The sequence below is a fragment of the Patagioenas fasciata genome, chromosome 9, assembly GCF_037038585.1.
Source record: "Patagioenas fasciata isolate bPatFas1 chromosome 9, bPatFas1.hap1, whole genome shotgun sequence".
Classification (NCBI taxonomy): Eukaryota; Metazoa; Chordata; class Aves; order Columbiformes; family Columbidae; genus Patagioenas; species Patagioenas fasciata.
Window position 1 is genome coordinate 25,419,930 of NC_092528.1, and position 15,564 is coordinate 25,435,493.

Here is a 15,564-nt window from a genome sequence, read left to right on the forward strand (position 1 = left end):
AAGAGGCTCTTGAATTAAGTATGGTGAGGAGCCACATAGTGAAATTTTGAACCCAAAAGAGAGAGTAGAAGACGGAAGATATGAAGCGTAATTGCAGGTGGAGGTTGGGAGAAAGTAAATACCATTCGACTTGAAAAAATAATTTCACACGCTAGCAAACAAAAATGAAATTTATAAGGAGTTTATTGGATTGGTAAAATGTAATAAAAAAGCATTTGTGATACTTCTTCTGCAAAGAAAAAAAGGCATCTGGCGATTTTGCATATTTATTTTCCCTTACAAAACATTAGAAAAGCATAACTGATAAAAAGGATAACAACTGAAAGAGCAGAGCAAAGAGGAAAATACATCTCAATATAATTGGATAATGCATAATAAAAATACAGAAAACACATGCTTAAAACAGCTTTCATTTTCTTACTGTAAAAAGTCATTTTATGTGTTGAATAAAAATATACGCCGGTTGCTCTGAACATTGCAGTTTAGAAGAGGTAACTAGCTGAGAACAAAATATATATATCTATGTATATTTATAAATATAGAAAATGTGTATATGCTGCATCCGTCCTCAGAACAAACTGGAATAAATGGTTTTCAATTCATGCACACAAGTTACCAGAGAAAAAACTTCATATATTACCTAGTGGATCAACCCTGCGAGGTGCCGATTGCATTTCCTGAGTGCCCTATGCAAGTAGTCAGTGAAGGAGACTGGCTTGATGTGCTCAGTGAGAAGGGAGGCTACTCAGCAGCTCACAGGAGATGCACTCAGCAACTTGCAGGATTTGGGGAAAACTCCAATTGGCAGCAGGATCGGGCCCCTCACAGACTTGGGTTTGTGCTTGTGCTCAGCAAGGGGTAAAGCTCTGGTACTCCCAAGCTCTGACAGACAGGAGACCAGTCCTAAAAGCTCAAGTAATGTTACTTCATTAGGATCTGAGGGCATGGAGCGTGCAGCAGAAGGCATCCCTCACATAGCGAATGCCTCCTTATGCCCCTTTCTTGCCCAGATACCTAGGCTAGTGATTCACATTTAAAAAGAAGATGCTTCTCATACCACTGAGAGCCTCTGCCTGCTGGCACATGACAAGAACTGCGGTTGGTCACACTACCCTCCCAACTGCAACCAGGACAACATTGCAAAACCCACTTCTGTCTCAAGGGCTAAATCGACAGCTACCGTAAAGCTGAAATACCACCTCAAACCTGGCCTAGTCATCTACTACAAATTACCGCATATCCAATAAACATCATCACCAGTGAACCCTTGAGCAAACAGGTCTACAATCAGCAGGAATAGGCCAAAGTATAGCAGCTACGTAGGACAAATACATTCCTGGAAGCACTCCCTGCTTGCAGTTTGGAAGAGCTAAGTCAATCTTCCAGTCCTCAGGGGGGTCACCGTGAGGCATTTAGCCAAGAGGTTCAAAGCCCCTTGTATCAGCCCACAGGTGAAGCCAGCGTGAGAGATCAAGCTCTGAAACACAAACAAACCTCTGCTGTTTGTTTTGAACAAGAAAGTGCTGTTACCAAAACTGCAGAACTCAGTACTCCTGGTCTCTCACCTGACTAACTGGAGGGAAGGCACTGCAGGCTGCCCTCCAGTCTCTGACTGTCCAAAACACAGGCTGCAGCACAAGAAATTACAGGACCTTTAAGGAAGCTGAAGTCTCACCAAGCCATGTCTTATCTAGCAAGATGATGAGAGAAGTCCAAGCATAACTCTGCTCTGCCCATACATCTGCCAATACTCAGCCCTCACTCTCCAGAGGGACAGCAGAGGAGGTCACAGTGGTGCAATACTGAGCATTGAAACGTCAAACCTTTCCCTTTGCTGCATTTCTAATAAACCTTGCACCTCCTCTCTGACCACCGAAGGGAGAAGTTCACTAAAATGTGATTTTGAAGATTGAAAGTGAGAGCACATCTTTAACACAGGAACACCAATCAAATGCCAAGCCTTTGGTTCGCCTTCAAATGTTCTCTTCTAACTTTATATATAAAATGAATGATAGAGAGAGGTTATAAGAACCAATAATAAGTGAATAAAATCTCCAGATATGAATGACTCTGGAGCTCTGACTGAGAAGATACACCCAAGTACTTCTGCTACTGAACAGTTGCCTAACAGACTGTGAGGTGTGTTAAGAAAGATGACAAGCAGAGCTGATGGGATTAAGCCATTGTTTTACTTGTCCCAGTGGAAAACAGATGCTCAAAATTAACCAGTTGCTTCTGTTCTATGGCATTCTCATAGTTCCCATCCCAGCTCAGCACTAGGGCTATTTCTCTGCTGCCCATAAAGGGGCACCACAGGTCTCTGAAAAGGCACATAGTGAAGAAAGTGGAACACGCTTTGTAAGGGTAGCTCAGTTAATAGCCTACTCTTCACCTTGCTGCTTGTTCTGCTTAGATGCTTGTCAGATACTCAGCTACTTAGGCATCAGGCACTTTAGAAATACCACTTTTCAGGTAGATAAAGCAAAGAACTAGACCAGGCTCAGGGGACGAGGCAGAAAACGTCAATTTGCCAAACCAAAATGGCTTTCCAGCCCACACAGAGCTGTCAGTAACGCACTGGTAGGTGTAAAAAAGCGCCTCAGTTCTGTATTTTCAATGGGTACCGTCTCAACACAGTTGAAACGCAAACCACAACCTCTGGCTGTGCATTTCAGTGCAAACTGTTCTTATCTCATTGAGCCCTGAATGAAACCTCAGCACAAAGGCAGCCTAATTGGAACAGGATCTTCCCGCCCTCCCTGCAAATTCTCATCATTGCACACAATCCCATAGCTAATGGCAGAGAGAAAGCACCTGTTTCTGGCAAAATACACCAAGAAGGCAGGATCAAGCCATAGGCTGGACACAGACTCACCAGAGGGAGCAGCTCTGACTGCGGTGAGGATGAGGAAGACAATAAAAGCAACGAGAAACTACACGGAATTGCCATCTCCCTTTCATTTTGTAATCGGAGCACTTTCCCAGTTGAAGGCATTCCTCCCACCTAGAATTCATATTTGGAAAGCTTCCCCATATGGAAACCGGAAAATATTCTGATTGCTTTTTCTGGTCCTAAACTCAAGGTGAGCTTTTTTCCTAGACAGAGCTTCTAGCTCTGTTTTAATTTGGTGCCCAAATCGAAATGGACCAGAGCAAGACTAGAACACAACTAGCAACAAGTAAAAATAATGACACCATGAAAAAGCGCATGGTCCTGACTATCAGAAATGCTGAAGAAGCAAAACTGTTACGGAATGAAATTAGCATGAGATGTAGAAACTTAGCCATTAAAAAAAAATAAAAGGAAAAATCAGTGCAATTATGCCCTTTAGTTTTTGCCACGTTCATTATTTTCACCTCTTTCTTCTCACAGATGAAATGAGCCTGGCCAGTTCTTTTTCCTATACAAGTCGGCTTTGCTCTCCAGGTTGCTGAGCTGCTGGCACAGACCTGCAGAGACAGGACTTCCCGCACTTCAGGGAAATGCTGAAGTGGGGCTATTTTTTAAACATCAGACTATTCCTGTTCACCGTACGCTCTGCTTCCAAAAATAAAACAAGCATCAGAGTCTTTAAACAAGCGGATGGACCCTTTGAAGTTTCATAACAATGTTTTAAACCTAGGATGGGAACGGGAATATGTTTTCCTGCTTATGGGAAATAACGAAGAAATCAAAGTTTCTGGGTATGAAATGCTGGGTAATAGCAAATCAGGTCTGTTGCTGAGCCTGTTCTGCCCCTGTGAGAAAAGGAGAGAAAGGGTTTTTTTGCACTGATGAACTTAAAACGAAAGGAGGGGCTATACATGGGAAGGAATAGGGTAGACAGATACATGGCGTAGAAATGACTCGCCTGGAGCAACCACACAGGTAGGCAGAAAAATTGTAAATATAACCCTGTCTCCCTATCCCTTAACGCTGGTCCCAAACCTAGTTTGGGAATGAATTGGGGGAAGGGGAGGAGGGAGCAGCAATTTGAACACGGCAGATGCTCCAGATTAAACCACATCTTCCCAAAGAGGAACCGAGGGTGGGGGCAGGGGAGATGGCTATTATTAATGTCCTTCCGTATATAGCAAAGCAGACATCCTGCATAATGGCAACACAATACATCAATAATAGCCCAAGAATAGCTTCCTACCATTTTTTTCTTTTTTCCCCCCTGACAGTTAGAAACATAAAGAGAAAAATCAAGCTGCTGAGATAAATAGCTGAGTCTCCACCCCCACCTCAAATTGCCTTGGCATATTTTAAGAGATAAATGGTTCTATGAGAAATTTAAATAGCTTTCTCTTTTCTTTTTTGGCAGCTGCAGGAACTGGGTCAGGTGTAGAAATTATTAATTTCGAAGCCTGAAAAACCGATGTTGGAAAGTGAGGTTTCTTCTTCCTTTAAAGCATCAACTTTCTTAGAAGTAGAGTTTGAAAAAAAATTAAAAATAATGATTTATTCTTTTAAAACATAAGTCAGACTGAAAATAATTAAGTAACAGTGCAAGCTGCAGAAAAGGGACAATTTTATAACAATTTAATGGACATTAAAAGTATCTGTAGCAGATTGCTAGTATCATTTTGCATAGAGGATAGTATTTGCACAATGGCTTTCATTCCTCTTGATCACACGTAGCACTGGGAGTAAGCCCTGAAGACTGGGGGGCACCACTCTGTAGTTCTACCCTAACTTTAAGTGCATGTTTCAGAAGAGACAAGAGATTCCTGCCAGAGTGACCAGCACCAAACACTTTCACGAGGAGCCCATTTACTCATCGCTGGGTCTCAGGACTGACACCCCAGTGAGCTGATCAGCTTGAGGCTGCTTGGTGCTGGTGGACCTGGTATTGAACCCCATGTAAATCACTGCCTTGCCCCTTCCACTCAAGTTACTCTTGGTTCACACACTGATACCAGGATTTCTAGCCCAGCTTCTCTGCATGATGCCAAAAGCCACATCTCTCCTCATGCCGCAAGTGAATCTCTTTGCAACCATAAACCCTTGAATCTTACAGAAAAGAAACATCAAATTCTGTAGAAACTGCTCTGAGGAAATAAATGCTGATATATATTAACTCCCTGACTGGATACTACACTAGTTAAGACCTGTAAAAGGTTCAAATTTCCACTTCTACAGAGAGTCCAAGATCTTGAAAGATACCCAGCTGGCATACAGCCCGTTCCCTCCACTGCACGGCCGGTAAAATCCCCCCTTCCCCATGCTCTGTTCTGTGTCCCAAATCAGGCAGATACCTGAGAAGGAGGAGGATGCCCTCCCTCACTTGTGCTCACCGCATCTCCACAGGGCTCATGGCTTGTGCTCCACTTCCCCCAGTGACCAATCAAAAATTTAAGAGGTGACAAAGACACAGATGTAAATAGAACTGCGGTGCCTAGAAAGTCAGAGCACAGATAGGATCAGAAGACAGACTGTAATTACAGGCCCTGCTACTTATTACATAGGCCAGTTGTGCTACATGAGCCTTTGGTGGAAACTTCCTGTGTAATTAATAAAGGAGAAACAGAATACTTTTGCAATCACTTTTCTGGCTTTCACTGTGGGGGTCCAATCCTGCCATCCTGGATTAGCTCTAATCATAGTCAAACTTTCTTTGCATAAACTGAAGGCATCTGTTCTGTAAGACTAAAAGAAAAAAAAGAAAAGAAAAAACCCTCATTGCAAACCTACACCATGCAATCAAGAAGGAAAGGAAACTGATCCTGAAAACCCCCACCCAGATCATAATCTGATAATGTTTTCAAGGCATCTGGCAAAAAGGAAGAGGAAGAATGCTGTGAAATACTTAAAATCCTGCTTCTGTCTGGAATATATAAGAAGGGAAAGGTGAGTATGAAAGGGCTGCACTATTTGGAAGCCAAAACTTGAAAGCACCACCTTTTGCATAGGAGCACGAGATGCCCTTGGCCCAAGCCAGAGCGGTCCTGAGAACAAATACCAGGCACTGATTCAACAGGGACTTGACATGACAAAGTCAAATCTGTGTGTGAGCAGGACCAAAGCAGCTGTCCTGCACACCCTGGTATGTACCATGGGACATGAAGGGTACAGCATACGAGAGAGTTAATACTACAGTAAAATAGCTGTGTGCTTGCAGCCCATAACCGATCATCCTCATCTAAAGCTTCAATCAGGTTTTCAACAGCCTGGGAAGTAGGGCATCCCCAAGGGAGGATTTCTCCTAAAAGCACTTCTCTTACTGCTGTGCCTCTTACCAAAGAGGGACAAGGAAGACAAAACTGCCCTGTGAGATCTGAGAGTCACTGAATGGCACTTTGCTTTGCTCCTGAACGCAAGGTCCTGCTCTCTCCATCCTCAAATTCCACCCAGGATAGAGCATCTTTCCAGAAAGATCTCAGCCAGGCCTGACCACTGGGCTAATCCCAACCTGCATCACAAAAAGCAGGTGCAGAAAGAGGCTGAACATGCTCAGCTGTCATAAGGAAGGGAGCAACTAAGCAGACACCCAAGAATTATGATGTTTGGCTGTGCCTTTGCCTTGGTCACATCCACCTGCCTGCTGTCTGGTTCCAACAGAAACCATAAAAGACTTCAGGACAAGCACCGGGCACACAAAATGGGATCAAAATGGTGCTGATACACTGAAACAAAAGACATTTTGGAACAAAACTGGCACAGCCACAATCCCCACAATGCTTGCATAAGACAGAAAGAATCCCTAGAATTTATTTATCAAAGGCCATTTTATGCAGATTTTTCCTTCTGAATATTTAAAACATGGTGAATATTAAACTTCAGAGATTCTTAATACGTTCCAAAGTCCCACGGACCTTTGAAATGCTAGCTCATCAATATGCAACATCTAATCTTGTCAAAAAAAAGAAGAGGGGAAATAGAAAACCTATTCATCCTCTGCACATCGAGGTTACAGCAAGAATCCCAAGGAAAAATAAAAAAAAAAAGAAAAACCAAAAATAAAACCCAAAAACCAGACAAAACCCAAAAACTTCCAGCATCTTATGCAATAGGTTAAATTTACTCTGGTTGGGAAAGTTTCACTTTCTGCAAGAGGGAAAGCGCCTGTACGTGCATTGCTGCTGGAAGCTTCTTCTGAAGTGTGAGGCTGAAACTGTGTAGCTGGATTACAGTAAGTAGTTTATTAAAAAAAAACCCAAGGCTTGTGGCTTTGCGTCCTGTTCCAGCCCAATGCAGTCTCAGGATCCCCTCTCCAAAGGCCAGCAGACAGTGCGCCACCTAAAAATCCATTCTGGTCCAAAATGCTGTGGTTGAAATGGCTTTGCTTGTTTATAAAGTTTAGTGTTTCGTATCGCTTGCATCTGACCTTCAGCAGAAAGAAAAGCTCAGTTAAATTGTGCAAATATGTACCAAATGGGAGCAAGGGAAGGCAGCCAAAAATGCTGCATGAGCTTTTGCAGGGCTGCAGCCTTTTAGGAGCACCAGCGAGATGAACTGGATGAGAGGCCAAATTGATTTAGGCTCCAGGCAGGAGCTTAAAACACCATGACATCCAAATTAACAAAGAAAATGTTCTGTTACTGCAACCCCAAATTTCCTGCACATGAAAACACTGTTTTCTTTCATCTTTAGGAGATGCTCATTCTGTAATCCGACATTTAAAAACGAACAAACAAACAGGAGTCAGCTGACAAAGGATTCTTGCTGGTGAATGGAAGTAGGTCACTCTGAGTATTTTGCCTTTACAGACTGGCTTAATATTGGTGTTGCACACAAAACGGTAACAAAACTGCACTGGAGACAGGGAACGGCTCTAATTTTGTCTTTCCTATGAAAATTAGCGTTAACATTCTGCATTAATGTGCAATGCCTCCCCAGTACCCGATATCTAGTTAATTAAAAAATAAAAAAGAAATACAAAGCAAACCACACACTAAATTAACAACAAAACCCCCTTACTGGTCAGCCTGCATCTAAAGACATCCGAGTATGAGTAATCGGGCAGAGAGGAATTTTCCTGAAGGACATAAAAGAAAATGAAAGCTCCACATACAAGATGAAATAAAATCTTCTGTCTCTCACGAATGCAAATTCTGGCTGCCCTTTTACGCAAACATATTAAAGAAATAAAACCAGAGGAAAAAAATAAAAGAGGAAAACCTAATAAATTCAGTCTTGGAGAAAAAAAACAACTATTTAAAAACAAACAAACTACCCTTCAAACAAATTTCTTCATGATAAATCCCTGCAATCATGTGGTTCTAAATTACATGGTTAAATATGACTGAAAAAGTAAGGCACAATTTCATAATCATTTTAAAAGCAACAATTATAATCATTTTCTTTGATATCCATGTGGCAGTCCACTGATACTATGGATGCACAAAACTACTTGATTAAAGATCTGGAAAAGTTTTTCCAGCTACTAGCTAAGACTCTCAATACCTCGGTGAAGTGAGTAACACACCGTCCTCACTGCAAAGATGAGCGCATGTCGAGCAAACACAAAAAGCGAGTAAAAGCTGCTTGTGGACAAAGGCAGGCAGAGGCAAAAAGAAGTAGAGACACCTCAAGTGTAACATTCCCAGCAAGGGACTCTAATCCCTGAAATGTAAAGGGAATGCACCACCTGAGGCTTCTGTTTCCTTCCTCATTTTCTAAAAGATCTACGTAGGATGAGAAATTTGAACCAACCTCAAACTTAAAAATAAAAAATAAGGTTTGAATTGAGTGCTCTTGATATCAACCCCACTGCTTCCACATACAACATGCAGCCAGAGACTGGGAGCGCAACCCAGGAGTAAAGCCCAGTGGGGTTCAAGTAGCAACGCTCAGCGTTGCAGCCTGTGCTTGTGCTCAGTTGTAACCCCACCACCACCTTACATGTGCGGGAGTGCAAATAACAGAGCAGCCTGCAAGCGTGGTCTGAAAAACACTGAGTTTAAACAACAGAGCATTCCCAGGCTGAAACAAGAGCTGTTGCCCAACATTCACCAGGAAACCTAACATTTTTTATTTCCTTAGAATTTAAGATAATTGAGTGAACGTTACAATCTCACAAGTTTAAAGTCTACTCTTTCTCATGCACCGAGCGCCAGTCAGGGAAGTGATTGTTGCAAATTCAAACTTCAAATGCTGACAAAGCCAGGTAGTGTTTCTAGAAATGTTTAAGGAGAAATGCCATTCCCAAACCCACAAAGGTATGAGAAGATGAAGTTCAATCAGGATCTCTTGAGCTTCAAGGCAGTTGCCATAATGTGCTATTATTGTTCGGTAATTTTGGGGAGTAGGGGGGGGCAAAAAAACCCAAAACCCGAAGAAGTAAATTGCAATTGCCACAGAAATAGACTCTGGCACTCGCTCCTCATGGCCAGCCACTCCGTGGCTTTAAGATGGGAAAGAAAAATGAACCCAACAAAAGTAATTGTTATTTTAAGAAAAGTCACATTATTTGGACTGCTCTAACAAAGGAAACAGTGACTTCAAAGTTAGTAAAATTAGTTACAAATAGGAAAAAAATGATCTTGAGAAAAGTTTCAAAGCTTTTTTTATTTCACCAGGTCCAATGTTGAACCATTTTTCAAGAACATGTGCTTGCTTTTAAATAGAATTTTTATCCAAAGAAGTTTTCAAAATAGTCACAAAAACTTAATTTACGAGTAGACGAGACTCAAGGACTACAAAAACCTGAGAAGGAAGGCATAGGTCTTTGAGAAATGAAACTATATTTTAACAATTCCAAAATTTATTTAGATAAAAATTCAATATGGTTTTAATTATAGTAGCGAGAATAAAAACTGCTGCGGAAAACATAGCAAAAATAGAGAATTTCTCGTTTAAAAAAAGAGGGCCTGACATCACAGAATTTAGTGTAAAAATTGTGACCAGCTCTACTGGAAATAGTGTTCTTACAGCCCTCTCTCAGTTTGTAGTTTACCAACCTTTAAATAATACTAAGTAATTCCTGCAATCCTTTGGCAACAAACCCTCAATTACCACTACTAGTGCTTTCTCATGGGAATTTCACCAGAGCGAGATTCTTCAGCACATCTCTCTCCGATAGCCCTGACTTACAGCGTCAGAGTCTACAAGAGGTGTTGTCAACCCAACCTGGTGAACAAACGGCAAATCCACACAACGAACTAACCGCAGGAACCAGATATCAATGGGAAACAGTGACAAACTCAAAGAGTTTCTGAGCCCTTCAGGTAAAGCACCAGCTGACGAACATTTATCCCTGATGCTGAAGTAGGGCAAAGACACAGGATTTCCCTCAAGGACCTTCTCTTGGGTCCTGTTACCCCTCAAAATCTAAAGGAACCAGCATTTATCAAACCTAAGCTAGGGTTGGCTGACCACAGCCAGGCAGCAGATGTAACAGGTCCAAAGAGATTTCAGTATGACTCTTTGCATATTCTCAACAGCCACCATTTCTCTAAAAGACACTTTTTTCCTCATTCTTCTCAGGCACATTTTTGCTAATAGGCAGAAAGTCAACTTAAGGGCCATGTCTCATTAAAGTCTCACTCCTGCTGTCAGGATGAATGCTATTATGAAGAGTTCACCATGATAAACACTTTGGTACTCCCACACCTCTATGATTAAGTCATTACTCAAGTGTTTTGCAGCTGTGATAAAAATCTAAGAATTAAAATATTGAAAAAACAATACCAAAAGTGAAGGTGCATTATCTGATAGGCTAAGGCAACGGTGTTGCTTTCTGTTTTTGAAAGCGATGTTCAGGCAATGATTAAAATAAGTGACAATAAAACCATCACATTCACAAAATACTAGCATTAGCCTTGGGGATATGCTTCAGGATTGGGCTGTAACCAAGGCAACTCCATCTTCTGGAGAAAGTTTAAGTAGACAGTTTTAAAGCCATGGTTCAAAGATACAGTAAGACTGGCTGTAGGGCTACTTGTGACATATAGGAAGTGCCACAGCCACTCAACACAAACCACTGATCTTGTAATAAGTCATCCTCTGGTTGCCCAAATACTACGCTGGATCAGCCACCGGGTGCTCTCCTGCAGCTGGCATAAAGGCAACACAGGAGCCATTTTATATGTTCTGGGTAATTTGACAGAAATTTGCCTGTGTCTACATCCTACCCAGATCAAATCTGTACGACAGGATGATGCAGAATCAGTCTAGTACTAATGACTGTAGACCCATGGCTTATGTCAGACCATGCAATGGCTTTAAGCCTGTGCTTAAACAAGCCCCATGAGCTTAAATATTTGGCTAAACTAGAACCTGATCCTGGACCCACCTGGGCCCCACAGATCATGGGATCAGGCCCTACTTGCCAACAAATACTAGACAATGCCAAAACAGCATAAGCAAAGACTGAGTACTTGAACAGAAATGTCTGTGTGATCTTCCAATTCTTTCTGAAAGGAAGTTTGGACATTACCACAGCCACGGATGGTGTGAATTTTCATCATGGCTAAGAAGTGCACCTTAAGAAAAGCAAGGTCTCTTTGGCAAAAAGGACTCCTCCTTTGGAACAGAGAAACAGGATATACCATAAATATATGATAAATATTGTGATGAAGCAATATCCCAGTGGTTCTTAATTGCAGTGAAATTGAGATAAGTCCACGAGCATTTCCTAATTAAACCCTGAAGCATCAGAGAAGAGATTTCCATAGGCATGCAGGTGATGAGAGCCTCTGTGATGTATATACATTTATGCAATATCTTCTGAATACAGTTACAACTATTTTAGAAGCCAAAATCACAAGCATTACAGAAAACGGAGTGTTTTAGCTGCTCACTCCTTCTGACAGGCAGATGGCTCTGGTGTTTCAGGGCTGAAAACAAATGCTTGATAGTACCTGTGCCCAGATGTGTCAGGTCCAGAAATTAGCCACAGTACCTCAAATATCAACACTGCTCATTCTTTCTCAAACATCTTCCACCCATGGAGTATTTAATGCTTGAAAAGTTTGGCTCTCACCTCCCTGCACGCCAGCCCAACTCACCGCAGCACCCTAATAACACAGAGGATTCAGATCTGGATCTCCTGGCTGGCCCTCAGCTTTCAAATGGGCTGGAATCCCAAGCCTACATACCAGCAAACTTTTCTGGAAAGAGAAGACAGAACTCCAAAAAATCAGTAGTTTGGGCCAATCTGTGATTAGCTTAATTCCCATAACGTCCCTGGGAAATTGGAAAGAAGCCCTCTTGTTCAGAGAGCAGAAGACAAGAAGCCATATGACTTGCTCCTAGTCCAGGCTATGGCAGGGCTATAAAAAGCCCAAAGGCTCTGGACTTCAGTCCTCCTTAGTCTAGGCCATATTCTGCACAGTAGCTTGTTTCCATTAGTTATCCCAATCTTCCTCAGGAGAGTCGCATCAGCCATTTGATTTAACACTAACAAGAGTAAGGAAGGTCAGAGCTACATTTGCCGCCGGATGAATGGCTTATTCTGCACCTGAGTGCATCGAGTCCTCCCCTGTGCTTGCAGAGATGTAAAATCCTCCACAGGGATACAGTGGTGTTCAGCAATCCCAGCTCTGACCTCCCACATTTTTGTAGGGTTAGTTCAATAGTTGGAAGGTTTGTTGACCGGTGGTGGTGCAGACCGCATGTAAAGAAGTGAGCTCAGAAGCATCTTACGTGCCACAGCCCAGGGAGCAGGAGCCCAGATGGAACCTGGCAGGACTCACGGTGCAAAAAAAATCTGTTTATGTCTGAGGCAGTAAAATTCTTGAAGGCCAGGGCAGAAATTTAGTATAAAAAGGCAAATTGCTTTAGCACAGTCACGACGGTGGAGAACGATTTCTTTTGCTTAATGATGCCACCCTTCTACAAAGAAGGATTCATTTTGAGCTGTGAATTTTGGGACTCTTCCCTGACACCGGTGGAGTTTGCCAACATATAAACCATGTAAGAAACAAGAGGTTTCAGACTGGTATTTCTGTATTTGAATTTACTGTATACAGCTAAAGCTATTAAATTTCAGAGTGCTATTCCGTAAAGGTTAGCGCTAAACCGAAAGGAAATGCACCGTTTGCAAGAGCTGCAGTGAGTATCTCAATCTTCTGTCTTTGCTTCCTATCGGTCTAGCTCATCTAACTTTTATTTTCTTTTTAGCATTAGTGGATATAATTATACCAGGCTTCTGCTATAGCGAATAAAGATGAAAGCACCACATTCTTATTGCTTTTCAATAGGTGCATGAAAAAAATTCTTATCACTTACTCTTGAAAAGTGCTAGTTTGTCACTTATATGGTCAATCAGCCTGCAACTGTTTCAGTTCTGCTGCTTAATTTCTTAAGTGCAAAGAAAAGTATTTTCTTTGATTACATCTGCAAATAAGATATTAATGTCAATTCAGTGATATGAAAATTACTCCCTCACTATGTAATTTGCACCTTAGTTATTATGGGTTTCATGAACAAGAATATTATAGCTGCTCAGAATGCTGTGAATTCCTAATTTTTTTAAACTTTTTTTTAATTAACCAAACTCAAAACCCCACCAATACGAGAAAAAAAAAGCTGGACACAGATAATCATTTACCTTGGCATATGTATTAATTCTGCACAGAAGATGAAAACACTGCTGCTGGCCCAGCACTCTTCTGCAGTGACATTTCACCAAAGAGAAGTTAGAAGTGGCTGGGATGAAAATGAAATAAGGAAAAACACCAATTTTTGGAATGGCATAGAAAAGGGTTAAATACTTTCTTTAGCTTAAGATAAAAACTGAACAACAGCATGTTTTAGGAGGATTCTTTTTGCCGTTGCTGAAATAAGAGCCTTCATTTTTTTAATGAGAACTCCAGATCTTTGCTGAAATGTCTACCCAGAAAGCAACACTGCCAGTGGTCCCACTAAATCGGGGTGTGAGAGAGCGGGATAAGATTTTTCTGAGCATCACTTTGCACAGCAGTTCCATGTAGGTTTGGGTTTTTTTTTTTTAAACCACTGGGATTTTAAAAATGTGTTTCCAGCCTCGCATCCTTAAAAGACCTTCTCAACAGACACGATTGGCTTATACCTCTGGTAAATCAAAAGCACATTGTGTGTGTATGTGTAGTGTGTGTGTGTGTGTAGTGTGTGTGTGTGTGTAGTGTGTGTAAGCTCACATCTTTCTGTGATTGCTCATACATTGTGAACTGGAAGCATCACTACTGAATAAATTTATGCAATAGCAAAATATAACTTCATAAGAATAAGGAAAAACCCTATTGAACTGGAAGGGAATGGAGACAAGTAAGGGCTTAAGAAAAACGGTACAGATAACAAATCTGTGTCCTAAGGATACAAGGTCACACTTACACTCCTAGGTGCAGTATGGTCGAAGTTGCATTGTTTGTTTAGTGATGAGAAGAGCACTGGGTCTGCTCTCAACACCTTCTAGGGCAGTGGAGCTATTTCTGCTGGTGATCCAGATCCTATTAAAGTCAAAGGGAAGCTCCCCCACGGCTTCAATGAGAGCTGGCCAGGTTACCAGAATAACTTGGGAGAAAGAACGCGCTCAGGCATCTTTCACCTTCTACCTTCATGAACTTCTTAAGAAACAGGAATCAAACACAAAAACATAGTTAAGGACCATGTTCAGACCTCCTTCTACAGGCAGCTAACTTAGATGCTGTGACCACTTATCTCCATGAGCTGCAGAGAAAGCAGATGGTCCAACTTGCTGCCCTCCTGAAAAGTCACATCTAAATCAGGTGCCTGTCATGGGCAGTCTGAACACGGCCTCTCAAACTACCCTCTTGTTCCAAGACCTTCCAGTTCTACATTTTATTTTTTTTTTAAAGAACAGAGTTTCAGACCCTAGGCTGGAAAGAAATCATGCAAAGCTTGTGCAATATCCCCCAACGGGCATCCTGGGGAGGGTCACAGTTGATACTCAGAGATCAGTGCTGGCCTTGGCAGTCAGAGCCTGGATCCGAGCAGAGTTGCAGGTCTTGCAAAGGATGTGCCCGTCCAGAGGGTAACAGCCCTGATTGTCCCCTTCAGACAGGAGGCCACCACAGTCCTAGGAAATAAGCAAACAGAAAGAGCAAAGTAAATAAGAAGGAAGAACGAGATCAGCTGAAGAATCTATTAGAGTCTCTCTCCACCTTATAACAGCATTCTGCATGAGTCAGCGTAAAGCGTGAAGCTGAGGTACGTGATGTCTTTCATGATTAAGCCATTTCCTGATAAGAGACAATGCTGCAGAAAAGATAGGTTCCCAAGCTCTCTGCTGAATTTAATCCAATTGAAAATAAAGAGATTATTCCCTTCACATTTCTGAGGAAGGAAAGGTCTTTAACACTGGAGAAAACATCAAACTTAAGCACATATTTATTAATGCAAAAAAAGGGATAAAAATGAAGCATCACTGAGAAGGAAGTTTGGTACCAATATCTGACCGCAGGTAATCTCCTACAGAAAAGTTAATGCAACAAAGATATAGCATCCATTCCATAGGTGAGAGCTAAGCAAACTCTGCACCTGTCTCCCCTTACCAGAATTGTCACCTGTGTTTGTATTGCAATTGGCTCAAAAAGAGTGTGGCTGAAAGAACAATGTCACTGAGACAGGCACATGGAAGTCCCACTAAAAGGCCCAAATCCTGCTCCAGAGACCTCAGCTCTAAGCGTGTAAGGCTA

At 41.8% G+C, this 15,564-nt stretch overlaps 1 protein-coding gene across 16 annotated transcripts in view; it reads right to left on the bottom strand.

The window, feature by feature from the left end:
* Positions 1–165: 165 nt before the first annotated feature.
* The window catches only part of LPP (LIM domain containing preferred translocation partner in lipoma), a 341,933-nt gene continuing 326,534 nt past the window's right edge, over positions 166–15,564 (bottom strand). For all 16 annotated transcript variants that reach the window (XM_071812669.1, XM_071812661.1, XM_065844128.2 and 13 more), the window contains one exon: positions 166–14,945. In XM_071812669.1, the coding sequence (XP_071668770.1) occupies positions 14,817–14,945 (129 nt within the window). In that variant the 3' untranslated portion in view covers positions 166–14,816. The remainder of the gene's footprint in view (positions 14,946–15,564) is intronic.